General features: G+C 41.0%; 1 protein-coding gene across 2 annotated transcripts in view; it reads right to left on the bottom strand.

Annotated features, from left to right (window-relative positions):
* Positions 1–2,852, bottom strand: part of nfatc3a (nuclear factor of activated T cells 3a) — a 58,040-nt gene extending 55,188 nt beyond the window's left edge. For both annotated transcript variants that reach the window (XM_061068171.1, XM_061068172.1), the window contains exon 1: positions 2,742–2,852. In XM_061068171.1, coding sequence (XP_060924154.1) covers positions 2,742–2,832 — 91 coding nt within the window. In that variant the 5' untranslated portion in view covers positions 2,833–2,852. The remainder of the gene's footprint in view (positions 1–2,741) is intronic.
* Positions 2,853–15,108: the final 12,256 nt, after the last annotated feature.

Raw genomic sequence — 15,108 nt, 5'->3', positions numbered from 1 at the left:
CAACAATCACAGACCAATTCAAACAGCATGTACAAATAAGGCGCTCAGTGAAGTAGAAACCCGCCAGATATTTACACAAGAGTTTGTTACAAAAAACAAGTCTGGACTTGAGCCCTTGCCTTCAGCGTTGGAGACCAATGCAGCAGTGTGCACCTCCCTGTTACTCTGGCTGTGTGATTCTGTATTACACCTCCGTTATTAATTTGGACAGGCCCCCCCCCTTATGGGCCAAGTCATACAGTCTGGACCAGATTAAAACCACTTACACAGTGGTGCTTTTATTCCTACGCTTATTCCAGCTGCTGTTTTTTTCCCTCGTCCCATCTCCAAATTAAACTTCTTTTTTAATGAAAGGAAAAATTGATCTATGATAGCTCAAGCCAAACCTTCACATACTTTGCCAAAGATTCATGAAAAGGACAAAGCCAGAGAAATGACTAGTTCCAATCGTTTAGGGCCGACGACAAAAACAAATGAAGGAGCTCAACTTAGCATGGATGAGCAGACCGAGGAAAATGCCACACATGCATTATTTTGTGTATAATACATAGTGTCTTAAGACTCTTACCCAAATTTTGATGAAATGACAAACCAAAACCTACAAGGCAGCAGCTTTTCATTCCCAGGAATAACAAAGGATGTATTATACATTATAGAAACATCAGATAACTGATCCTTTCCACAGCCACTTCAGTCTCTTCCAATAGGTTGTCATTTGATTCACCAATTGAATCTAGTTGCCACAATGGAAATCTACCTTTTTTTCTACAACTGTGACGCTTGATGCAGACTACGTTTGAAAATCCCTGCAGAGCAACCGCCTGTTTTCCAGCATCTGCAATCATCAGATAAATAACCACCAAATGATCTCTACTCAAATCAGCTTCTTTTTTTCTGCACGGTAACTAAACAACACTTAAATGTTTTCCCAAACTTCATCCAAAATATCTGCGCCCTCAAATATATATATAAATTCTATTCACTTTGTTGCTACTGTAACTCTAATGGAATCATGCTCATCTGAAATTCATTATTTTGAAGCATTGCTTAGTCTGAGTAAGAGAGAAATGAGAGTGTCATGCACCTACGGCAACTCGTTTATCATAATAGATTATTGATCCACTGGAATAAAGAATGTTTTCAAGTTTGCCATAGTGTTGTATTGTCATTGTCTAATGCACATCATACAGGCCTTCCACTCTACTAATTCAACTTTTTCTTTCAGCTGCCCTGGGTATGAAACGAAAATAACTGGAGCTGCTCTTGAGAAACTCACCATATCATTAATCTGATAGAAATTCCTCAATACTGCATGTGAAAGCATAACTAAAATTACCTGATGATTATACGTATCTCTATCATTTTATGTCCCTGACATTTGTGACATATAACAAATAAAATACCAAAGACAAACGGATTTCTAAATTTAAACTGCAATTCTTAGAAATCAAAAAAGGTCTTTCTTTATCTTAACCTATTGATGAAGTTGACAAACGTTAACAGGCTTAAATAAGCTTGCACTGCATAAGACAGAGTTAGTTTCCGAACTTCTACTCCCACATATGAGTCCTGTGAAGGGACACGACTTGCCAAGGTACAATGCGTGGGCCATCTCACCTCAATGCAACCAGTCGCCTCTCGTTTGAAAATAAAATCTGAAAACTCATTTTTAAAACGTCACTTCATTTTAATACTTTTTGTGTGCTTTTATTATTACAGAATTTATTTCCCTATTCCTTTTTATATTATTTATTTTCAATTTGAATTTCTTAACCTGAATTAAACTAGACCGGCTGTAATTAACTATTCATGCACACGATATAAAACAATTTGTTGTCATTATAGCTGTGGAAACTTATCGCTTACATTATTATTTTTGAGTACAACTATCAAGCACCACTAATATCTAACCCAGCTGTAGAGACATTGGCCGCCTATAGTTGTCCCTTAGTGAGAAACTATTATTCTTATATGTTTATTATTTATTTTTGTGCCTCCTCTGTTACAGTTGTATTGTCTATTATCCCCAGTCTGAAATAGTCTATCTATCTGACACATTTAACTAAATTAAATTAATATTTCATTATTTATTTAAATGTCAGTAGACAGCAAAAAATATTTACTTACAGCATCGACAGTTTACAGTGAAATAACACAGTCCACATGCCTGCTCCTACCTCGGACTTATTGTGTAAACAGTGAGATAGTAAAAGTTTTGACAACATTAGCATGTGGTACTTCGCCGACAATGTGCATGAAGTGACATTCAAAGCCTTGCTGTCCTACACACCATGTCAACACGGCGCCTGTGTGTGAGTGCTGCAGTGTGCCACGGTTACACACCGCTGACAGGTTCCTCCTCACACACACAACTGGGGTTTTTACACGTTTTAAAACTTGACAAGAAGCAGCACGTCGGCTAACCCCGCTAGCATGTCATCGAGCCACTGACAGCCGGTGTTGTTGTGGACTTCAGCGGCGCCACCGTGACATGGGAAGACTCGTTATGTTTTTTTAATGTCTCAATTCGTCTAAACAGAAAAAGCAACAAAATAAAACCCGAATGAAAAGTACAATAAAGGTCGGTTCCTCCGCGACAGGGCGCGGAGTGATCCGGGGCGCCGGCATGGAGCCGCGGGCTGCCGGGCGAGTTCCAGGCAGAGCGAGCTAACAACACGTAGTTTGTTAAGTTCACCACCAGCAACAACACACAGACACACAGCCTGGAGACACACACTGACCTGCGGGGCCCAGCGGCTGCTGCTGCCCGTCCTCACCGAAGATCAGGCGGAAGTCCAGCTCCTCGGACCCGGGGCAGTTCGCGGTGGTCATCGGGTTTGACAGCTCGGGGTTTTTACTCCCCCCCTCCCTCCCCCCCTGGAGCAGTGTTCTCTCTCCGAGCAGCTCACCACATCTACCGGCTGACTTCAGCTCCTGCTCATGTCACTTCGGAACTGTTGACGAGATGTTCGTTCTTCTTCTTTTCTTTCTTTTTTATATTTCCCTCCTTTCCGCTCAACACAACCCAGAGAACCCAGCTGTCTGCCTCCGCTTCCTCCGGCAGCTTCACCGGCCGAAGCGCTGCCTCCAACTTCGGTCAAACTCGCCTGTGGCTGTCCCCGTCTGTCCCGCTGCTACACAACATGAAGTGTTGTGTGTCTGTGCAGCAGTTTGTTAAGCGATATCAAAATCCAATGACTTCTCCCTGCGGTTATCCCGTTATCTCTCTATCTCTCACTCTCTCTCCCTCCCTCTCTCTCTCTCACTCTCTCTCTCCGGAGCTGCTGTCCCAACTTTTACTAACCCCGCGTGACAAGGCAGTTCCAGCGGTGACGTCAGCAGACACAACACAGGGCACGCACGCGCGCGCACACAGACACACACAGACACACACGCACACACACACACACACGCATACGCACACGCACACACACATACACACATACATACATAAACAGTTTATTAAAGCCTTATAAAGTGCCTGCAGTGTGTTGCTTTCAAACGTGTTGTGTATTTGTTTTTTGGACCAGAGGGATATATAGAAACATTAAAACAACATTTAACATTATTCTAAAATTGTGCATATGATTAAGTTATGAACTTTAATGATCTCGCAAATTCAATTGTAACAGCAACAGATTGTGGGGATGAGGTAGACAAGATAACACGTGGCTGTATGAAATAGGCCATCGAAAAGGAAATACAAAATTTTATTTGACATAAAACAATTGAGAATTTGTACATAATCAAAACATTTTACAGGCAAAGGAAATATTTGCAGAAGCATATAAACAAAGGATAATGCATAAGGATTTATGCTGAAGACACATTATAAAATATGACAAAAATGGTATTTGAATTTTACAATTAGAGGCAGGCATATGGAAAAGTGTCATATTAAAAAATTAAAAATTCAAGTAACGTGCAAGAGGACACTAATATGCAAAAGGACATGTTTACGAAGAGTGGTGCTCGTCTTATTATTGTGTTATAATTGTTTTGAGAACCAAAATGTAAGCATATGCATTTAATTTTGTTTGTCCTTCCAGCATCAAGACCTCACAGCAATTTTTCTTTACATAATTGGTCGCTCATTAGATTACGTCCAACTGCCTCAACCCAACCTCTTTGTGTGACTCCAATCCGAGCCGGGATTGGGAAGTATTAATGACACGATGCACTTTTTACCTTTAGATCCCTCCAGCCTGTCAGCACAGAGGCCCATTAATTTCTAATCAGCCAATTTAGGCTGGTGAATGGGGCTCGGGGGTGGTTGGAGAAGAACAGAAATCTTGACTGACCACTCCGCTGTTTGGATCAGTGATGGTGCAGCCTAAATAACACTATAAATGGTTGTTTGTGTTCCCCGAGCTAAAGTTTTAAATACCTGTGTGATGTTTTCTATTTCCCTGATTCTACAGGGGGGAGTTTCTCACTTAAATTGTATTTTTGTATAGTGCTATATACACATGGTGGGACTGGGAAGTTTTTATTTTTACATTATTACATTATTTTGACCAAAGGCTTTATAATGGCTGAAATGTTGTGAATTATTTATATGATGCTATTAAAATGCTATGTTTACTCCTCACAGCGGTATTTATAATGAGCACTTTTTCAATGTTACATGACAGGATTTGCCTCTTGATAAAACTGCAGACTCAATACTGCAATGCTTTATTTCATTGATGGTCTAAATTCTGAGAATGAGAAGTTTCAGTTAAATCCGAGGCCAGAATGATAGTATAAATCCTCCTGTGCAGTGTATACGGGCTGTTCCACTCCCTCTAAACCTTTGTGTCTTTATCCAACTTATGAATCTTCTCAGGTGAATCTTCGTGGGGTAAGCAACACTGTGGTTGATATGCTCTAAATCTCCAAAGTGTTGTCACTTTATTGACTCTCTTGCCTCACGACCCCCTGGTTGGGTTTTCCAACCCTTTTTTAAATTGATATTAACAATAGGTAAATAACTAAAACTATGGCAAGTGTGAGGCCCCCCACCTGTACTGCACACTGACTCACTCACCTGACCACCCACTGGTGCCCAGGGATCACTCACCCACACATCCACCCACACACACACCCACCCACACACACACACACACACACACACACACACTAACACACACACGCACACACGCAATTGTGGTTGATCAGGAACACGCCTCTATCAAGCAACTTAAGTTTCACCACACAAAGCCAAGTCTTTAAACAACCTACATTTTTATGATGTGTTTTACTGCCATCATATACTGCCTATCAATGATTAATGAAATTGAAAATCATATTCTGGGGTTTTATGGTCAAATTGAAATTAAAGAAACACATGAAAACTCATGGTCTCTTTTCAAGCTCAACCAAGAACAATAGTATTTGTGATAGTTTATTACACTCTTGCAAATAGCAAATGAACATTTCGATGTAAATCAGTCCAGCCTCGAGACAAATAGCATCTGCTGCAGAGAAAACCCTCTCGTGTTTTCAAACACAGCCACACTACATATGTGCTAGATGCATGTGGGCGTACAGAGCGACGCTCAGCTCACAATTGCATCTGAAAGCATCAATATCACATTTCCTGTGGCCTTTAGTTCCAAGCAAACGCACAAGGTTTAACCCCTTTATGACATCTTTCGAAGCAATTCACTCATAACAGACAAGTAAGACCCTGCAACATAATTATTCCTCTCAAAGCTGTGTTAGCGTGGACTTAATCAGTATAATTGTAGCTATTTCAGACTGTTCACATCCACTTGGGTTATGATGAATAACACAAATTTTGAAAATTATAACCGACAGAACAGATGCCCAGATATTCCACTGACCCTGGTGTGAAGAAATATTTTTATGGACTACAATTAGTTGGTGTCAAGTTGGTCACACGTGACGATTTATTTTTTAGTTATATAACCAACTAAACCCCAGCCTGTATTCAGTGATAATGTGACTTAACCTTTATAAGCAAGTCTCATATGATTCTGACTTACAATGAAAAAGAGAAGCAGAACAAATTAACTGGAACCTCCTCCTGAGCTGTGATTCTTGGCCTGTTGCAACATATGTGAGTCAGTAGTCTATCAAATAAACAATGTAAATGAATGAAGCAAAACTACTGACTCAAAAATTATTCTTTAAAAATGGCACAAGCACATTAAAGCTTTTATTTCCCTAATAATTATATTGAAATTTAATTTGTAACTTGTTACTTACAAAAGAAGAGGGATTGAAAGAAACAAAGTTCATGTTGTAAAGAATCCAGATGATTCTTTATACCCAGACTGTAAATTTACCTTTGTGCATATAATATTTTGACTAAATTGTGTTTTAAATTATTATCATATTACTCTGTGGCAATAGCACCACTTGACTGAACTTTCTCCCGTGCGACAGGCGTGTCTCCAGACCCACCCGAGTCTAATTCAGGTTACCTTAGTCTCTTATCTTTGCAGATGACCTTTAAAAGGAGAAGGTAAAAAAAAGAAAGAAAGAGAAATCATGTAGGAGGCTGTAGATGTGGTTTGTGATATTATGTGCTAGAAAGTTATGAGGGGAAAGAAACACAACATCTGCCCCCACACTGGTCTGGTTTGAGAGGTGTCATTCTTTCAAGGATCGGGGTTTGCACAGAAATGCAGCGCAGCACTCTTGCAATGTGCGATGTTCGGTAAATGTCAACAAATATCAAATTGCATGCTGCCCTGTGACTGAATGTCAGCTGATAAGGAATTAAAGGCTGACTGAGGATATTACACTATTTTGTATGAAATTAATATTTATATACAAAATGTAAATGTAAAAATGTACTTGTAATTTAATTGTGTAGTTCACTGATAGACTCTGAGGGAGAGCTCAAATGGGGATAATATGATAAGTAAAGTATTAAAGTTATTGCTAATTTATTACATAATACTAATAGTATTATTGTAAGGATGCGATTTGTTTGTGTCTTAGTTCAAATATTATTGATTTAGAAAAAATCGCATGAACTTGCTCTCTTCAGATGACTTGATATCTTCGTCGTTGGTTCATGCTGCCCCCTACTGTTCAATCTATGAAACTGAATATTGACTTGTCTGGAAAGCACACACGAAACCAACACAAATAATCCTTATTTTTAAAAACTTGAATGCAGTGGGAACTCACTTGTTTAATTGATGTTTATGATTGCATGTTGCATCACATGAGTTCACATAAGTAGCCATTATGATGATAACACGTTTTTTTATACAGCACTTCTCAAAAGAAAGTTACAGAGCGCTTCACAAAAAAGCATGTGACAGAAATTGAAGCACGGCCTCCGATTACAATAACAAAAACTATAGATAACGCAATTATAAATCCAGCTCATTTGTTTGATTAATCACATGCCAGAGCACTGGTTTGCTCGACATGTGACCGAGAGTCTGTTACTGAAAGTGTGTGTGTGATGAGGCCACAATGAATCAATGGGTGAGTTGATTCATTCAGCACATGGCTGATGTAGCTGATGTACGATCAATGCTAGATGTAACAGCACCACTGATGCAGACAGCTGATTTTTTTAATGCAGGCTATAAACACGACTGACCTTTATAGAAAATAATATGATGTGAAGATTAACAAAAAAGAAAAAAATAATAGAGTTTTGTGAACCCTAAAAATAAATGAATGAAAACATTCCCATCATGCAGCCGGAGAGAAACAGGGACAAGCTGCAGAAACTTGTGCCCCCCTTTGGAGCCTCTCTGGATGCATGCCTGGTGAGATTAGTCTCCTTTTTTATTGGTTTATACTTTCCAGTGGTGAAGCAGCAACAGTGGATTATCCCCCTGTGAACCCCAGCAGAGGTGTACTGAAATTATGCATGTCTAACTTTAAGTCGTCACTTACAAAGCAAGGACTGAGCAGATGAATAAGCCCCATAGCATTAATAAGAGAACAGGCAGACTTGCTTTATTTGACACAATTTTCAGATTTAAACAAGTGTATCATTTTGAATTACAATGTCTTTGGGCTCAGTCTTTGCTGATGGGGTTTGACCAGAACTGGACTGTTACTGACAATCACTGTGGTGTCCATGACAGGTCTCTTTCTCGTCCTTCGCTGGTCTATTACAGTCTCTGTAATAGATCTCTACTGTTCTGCAGGCAGTGCTGATTCACTAGACCACTGATCAACTAATTGATTTACCAGAACAGGAATACAGTGTACGAAGACTCATAAATAAACACAATGATCAGGTTAGAGAGGGACATGTGCCTGGTGATGCCCAAATGTCTTGATTGGCTGTTGAAACATCATATACTAACTACTAACAGGGATATTTATCTATACACACACAATTATTTAACATTGTAAACCTTAAAACCCTCACTTGTCAGTTTGTTAGGGACACCCAACTAAAACTAATGCAGTCTGTTGCATGAACAGCTCTTCTGTGTTAATATTTCCTCAGTCATTATTTATTTTTTTCAGGCAAAAGCCAAAACGCATGCAACGCTTCAAAATGCATGTGCTCTGGCCCGCTCAGTGCTGCTTTTCAGTCCTATAAGATGCACATTATGGTACGCACTATGGTACATTAGTTAGATACCAAAGTACTTGTACCATAGTGCATTACATACTCTATTAGAGTACATTCTATACTGTTTAATCTTGTAGTACTCAAGCCTGAGCGATATGGATTTCAGGGGGGGGGGGGCAGATACCTCATTATAATCATACATCTTATAATAAATAACTTAAAAGAAAAAGAAAAGCAGTAATACCATAAAAATGTATAGAACTTGAATGAAGACAAACATTTATGTAGATCAATGTACAATTTTACTGTCAAATATACGATAAATATACATGTGTATCATTACCAGACAAACAAAAAAGTCTAAAGGTGCAATTTGAAAAACGCAACAGGAAGCCTCCTCTTTTGCATTTAGTGGCCATTATGGTTATATCCCACATTTTTACTTTGAGGTACTTGTACCATGGCTTACATCAGATCAACTACAAATTGAATGTTTTATGTTCTTAATAAATTTACTTTGAAATACTGGTGGGAGCATACAACATGTCCACCAGAGACATTGTGGTGATCGAGATTTAGAGGGAATGTCAGACCTCCACCTCCTACATATTAAAATATTACTTTGCAGGTCTCAAATGTGTTTAAGAAGATCTGAATTATCTTAACATTCATCTAATGCTGCTTCTGTTGCACTTGAAATTGGTTTCTGAAGTGAAATGTTTTGGCGACCCAAATAGTTTGTAATGTGTTAGCTCTTTCTCAGTGGAACAAACAAGACCAGCATGGAACTGATGATTGAAGTACACACTAGGCCCGGCTGTGGGAAATACAACACATACCTACTCTCTCTGCCTGTAGTTCATGAAATATGAAGCATTTCTACACTTGACTTCACCTTATCTTCAATTATGATATTCCTTCATATCTATTTGACGTAGGTCTTAAACTTGGTTCATTTTGCTATTTGAAACTACTTTTCATTATGCATTATGCTAAAGTTTGTATTTGGACTTGTTGAAACCATATATATACAGTCTATGGTTGAAACCTGCAGTAACCCTGTGTCAGCGAACCTGGACCATCTGACAGCCGATCAGTCGTGCAGTGACTTACCACATCCTCTAGATGTAGCTGTTGTCTGCTTTTTTTGCTGTCGTTCATCACTCATGTCTCGGTTTTTCCCTTTCACACAGCAGTAAAGCCACATAGAGGTTTCTGAACCAAAAGCTAAACATCCACTGTTCAATGCATTTTGTTTTCTTGCAAAGAGAGATCGTGGGGACTGGATGGAACAAAACAGTATTTATTCAACAGCACATACAATTAATAGAGCAATATAATTCTCATCAGCAACCACTATGCTGCACCAACGTTTTCTTGCAGTGGCCAACTTGTAATGTTGGTATAATAATATTAAATATATAAATCAATAATTTCACAGGTGTGGTGTATGTAAAACACTTTTGGATTTTATGTTTGGCAACGTGGTTTGAACACTTCTTCCCAACAACATTTAAGTGTTTCAATTTATCTGGGTTTGTATTTGTATATTAATGGATAAAACAAAACGTATATATAAACTGTATAGTATATAATATTTATATATTTATTAATATATATATAACATATACTGTACAGTGTACGGTCTATGCTCTGAGCCCACCTTCACCCGCACTCACACTAACCTGATGACAAACCCCTGACTCCCAGCCAATCAGAACACACCATCTCACCCAACCCACAGCCATTGGTAGCTTCAACTGACAACAGTGTCACGTGTCCAAACACTGACGTATTTACTGACAATCTGTAAAACTCAGTTATTCAAACAATAATCCGTATAACTAAACAGAACTCTATTACTAAGCCGTCAACACATAATAACAATCAACATTGACAATAAGCTACCAGTCTGTTACAAGATCATTAACTCCACAACACAATAAAACATAATTCTGATGATGGCCATCACATTCGAATATTTTTAAATATCAACTTTCGAGGGTTGCCACGGAAACAGCATTCACGGCATTCATCCGTGACGTGGCTGCCTTTGATCTCTGAGGACGTCAGGCAGTACCAGGCTCTCTCCAGTTAGATTTCGTCCTGCGCTTGCAACCATCACTTGTGTCTCGATTATCTCTTCGTTGGACGACTCCGTTTATCGTTATATTTAACGTTTTTGGTCATTTTGCGTTCTCTGCTTGTTTTGTATTATCATGGACAACATGGCTACAAAGTTCGAGAAATCCGACAACCTAAAAGGCATCCACAAGCCCATCGAGGTAAGTGTGAACATAGTTTTCTGCTGAAGTTTGGACTGTAAACATTTGTTTTTGTAGTTTCACCTGTAGATCCAATCCCATTTCACCCATTAGCCCGTCCCTTCCCATTGTTTAACAATAACGTTTGAGAAATCGCTACAGATTTTAGCTAGCATGCTAACGCTAACGAGTTTAGCTAGCATGTTATGGCATTTTTTAAGGTTGTCGTCGATACAAGGGGTGGGGGAAGGGGGTGAATGGGATATGAAACTGTAGAATGACATTCTCTTATTTAATTTCAGGAATTGTTTCAAACGCCCATTTATGAGATTTCCCAGCAGTGCTGCTGGAACACCGACTCCTACATTGTAGAGGTGAGTAAGACCCACTGTAGTTTCCAGTCTGCATCAAAATGAAGTCACTCAAATAATCTGTGTCCTTTATTTATACAAAAAAACTAAGATTTATATATAAAGACGGTTTGACCTTTCTTCTGTTGTGTAGACTGCAGTTATGACTGAGCTGCTGAGACTTCAGAAGAACAATCAGTTCCCGTCATCAGTGTCTGGTGAAGACATGTTGAACCTGATCGAGGATCAGTGCAAAAGCTCCAGAGTGCAGTAAGTTAGAGACACACACTCACAAACACACACACACGCACGCACGCATGCACACACACACACACACACACACACACACACACACACACACACACACACACTTCAGTAATACATTTGACCTCTCTGCTCATGTCACACCAGTGTGTTTGTGAGGAAGAGGTAGTAGGCAGTAGAAATTAACTTTGTGTTTTCTTTCTTTGTGAAGGCTTTGGGAGTCTCAGCTGGAGCCCTACGATAACCCTGAGTTCCTCCCACAGCTCAATCTGTACAATCTGGTGAGTACACAGTCCTGAGAAGATGTCACAGGAGTTTTGCCTTTATTGTTACATGACTCTTGATTTCTTCTGTAAAATCGTCCAATCTTCTCCTCACGTCCTCTTTCCTTGTTTCAGGTCTGGGAGGTGAGCAACAGTTTGAAGAAGAGGGACATTGAGTTTGAGGCACGGCAGTTCCTCAAGTCCAAAAAGACCAGGCCTCCTATGTTCAGGTGACTTTTGTCATATTTCACACAAATTAATTTCCCTGTGGGTGTGTGTGTGAATACATCGCTCCTCCAAACTTTTTATTCATTTACTTTGCAGTGGTTGTTTTGTGTTTGTGCTGTTGTGAAGTGGTGTTAACACAAACTTTCAATGCCTGTAACCTACAGAGATCCCCTGATCATCAGTTTGGCTCAGGAATACTCCAGCATCCTGAAGGAGCAGCAGCAGCAGCCCCTCACCTCCAAACACCTGGGCCCACCAGAGGTGGTGCTAGAGGTGGTGCCTAAGGTCCTTCAGGGCTTCTGGCTGCCTCCTGAAGACACCTGCCTGAACATGCCGTCCCAGCACCTCAGTGTTCTGGCTGTTAGCCTGACCCAAGCAGTTGATGACAAGGTTTCCAAACTTCTGCCTTCACTGCTCCGTGAGGTCAGCTTCACCCGCTCCACCAGGGACAAACTGGTCCAGTCGATCCAGGACAGTGTTAGACGGAGCTTCCCTCCCCCCGTCCTGATGGAGAAGATCAGCTGCTTTGCAGTAGATTTGATGAATTCCATCACCACCATTGCATCAAATAACATCTGTGAGCTGTTTCAGCCACAGATTTCAACAAAGGAGCCAAACACTGTTGCTGAAGAGGTGAAGAAGGAGCCTCATCAGGAATCAGTATTCACTCCTCCACCACCAGCTCCTCATGTGACTCCTCCTGCTGAGCCTGCTGTGGTCCTGGGTGATGAGGATCTCTCTCAAGTACCCACCATCCCACCAGATACTGTGAGTCCTGTCATAGACAACATGAAGACAACAAAGGAGAAATCCGAGCCCGCCAAAGGCATCTACCTGCCAATCAAGGTATGTGTGAACACTTTTCTGCTGGAGTTGGGCTGTAATTATTTAAAGATGAAGTTTAAAATCTGAATAAGAAACCTTAGAATGACATTCTCTTGTTTCATTTCAGGAATTGTTTCAAACGCCCATTTATGAGATTTCCCAGCAGTGCTGCTGGAACACCGACTCCTACATTGTAGAGGTGAGTAAGACCCACTGTAGTTTCCAGTCTGCATCAAAATGAAGTCACTCAAATAATCTGTGTCCTTTATTTATACATAAAAACTAAGATTTATATATAAAGACGGTTTGACCTTTCTTCTGTTGTGTAGACTGCAGTTATGACTGAGCTGCTGAGACTTCAGAAGAACAATCAGTTCCCGTCATCAGTGTCTGGTGAAGACATGTTGAACCTGATCGAGGATCTGTGCAAAAGCTCGAGAGTGCAGTAAGTTAGAGACACACACTCACAAGCACACACACACACGCACGCATGCACGCACACACACACACACACACACAGTTCAGTACTACATTTGACCTCCACTCTGCTCATGTCACACCAGTGTGTTTGTGAGGAAGAGGAGCAGTAGAGATGAACTTTGTGTTTTCTTTCTTTGTGAAGGCTTTGGGAGTCTCAGCTGGAGCCCTACGATTACCCTGAGTTCCTCCCACAGCTCAATCTGTACAATCTGGTGAGTACATTGTCCTGAAATGACGTTACAGAAGTTTTGCCTTTATTGTTACATGACTCTTGATTTCTTCTGTAAATTCGTCCAATCTTCTCCTCACGTCCTCTTTCCTTGTTTCAGGTCTGGGAGGTGAGCAACAGTTTGAAGAAGAGGGACATTGAGTTTGAGGCACGGCAGTTCCTCAAGTCCAAAAAGACCAGGCCTCCTATGTTCAGGTGACTTTTGTCATATTTCACCCAAATTAATTTCCCTGTGGGTGGGTGTGAGTGTGTGTGTGTGTGAATACATCGCTCCTCCAAACTTTTTATTCATTTACTTTGCAGTGGTTGTTTTGTGTTTGTGCTGTTGTGAAGTGGTGATAACACAAACTTTCAATGACTGTGACCTACAGAGATCCACTGATCATCAGTTTGGCTCAGGAATACTCCAGCATCCTGAAGGAGCAGCAGCAGCAGCCCCTCACCTCCAAACACCTGGGCCCACCAGAGGTGGTGCTAGAGGTGGTGCCTAAGGTCCTTCAGGGCTTCTGGCTGCCTCCTGAAGACACCTGCCTGAACATGCCGTCCCAGCACCTCAGTGTTCTGGCTGTTAGCCTGACCCAAGCAGTTGATGACAAGGTCTCCAAACTTCTGCCCTCACTGCTCCGTGAAGTCAGCTTCACCCGCTCCACCAGGGACAAACTGGTCCAGTCGATCCAGGACAGTGTTAGACGGATCTTCCCTCCCCCCGTCCTGATGGAGAAGATTAGCTGCTTTGCAGTAGATTTGATGAATTCCATCACCACCATTGCATCAAATAACATCTGTGAGCTGTTTCAGCCACAGATTTCAACAAAGGAGCCAAACACTGTTGCTGAAGAGGTGAAGAAGGAGCCTCATCAGGAGTCAGTATTCACTCCTCCACCACCAGCTCCTCCTGCGACTCCTGCTGCGGAGCCTGATGTGGTCCTGGGTGATGAGGATCTCTCTCAAGTACCCACCATCCCACCAGATACTGTGACTCCTGTCATAGACAACATGAAGACAACAAAGGAGAAATCCGAGCCCGCCAAAGGCATCTACCTGCCAATCAAGGTATGTGTGAACACTTTTCTGCTGGAGTTGGGCTGTAATTATTTAAAGATGAAGTTTAAATCTGAATAAGAAACCTTAGAATGACATTCTCTTGTTTCATTTCAGGAATTGTTTCAAACCCGTTGTTATAAGATGTCCCAGCAGGGCTGCTGGCACAGCATCTCCTACATGGGACATGTGAGTAAGACCCACTGTAGTTTCCAGTCTGCATCAAGATGATGACAATAAAATAATCTGTCCTTTATTTATACAAAAACACAAAGATTTATATATAAAGTCGTTTGACCTTTCTTCTGTTGTGTAGACTGCAGTTATGACTGAGCTGCTGAGACTTCAGGAGAACAATCAGCTCCCGTCATCAGTGTCTGGGGAAGACATGATGAAGCTGATCGAGGAGGAGAGCAATGCATCGCTGAGAGTGCAGTAAGTAACGGACACACACACACAGAGTCCAGTACTGCACTTGACCTTAACTTTGCTAATGTCACACCAGTGTGTGTGTGAGGAAGAGGAGCAGTAGAGATGAACCTTGTGTTTTCTTTCTGTGTGAAGGAACTGGCAGTGTCATCTGGAGGAATACAAAGACCCTGAGTCCCTCCCACTGCTCAATCTTCTCAATCTGGTGAGTACACAGTCCTGAGAAGAC

This window comes from Limanda limanda, chromosome 3, assembly GCF_963576545.1.
Source record: "Limanda limanda chromosome 3, fLimLim1.1, whole genome shotgun sequence".
In the NCBI taxonomy this organism is placed as follows: domain Eukaryota; kingdom Metazoa; phylum Chordata; class Actinopteri; order Pleuronectiformes; family Pleuronectidae; genus Limanda; species Limanda limanda.
Note: the sequence above shows the minus strand (reverse complement) of the source record. Positions and strands in the feature narration are given on the sequence as shown.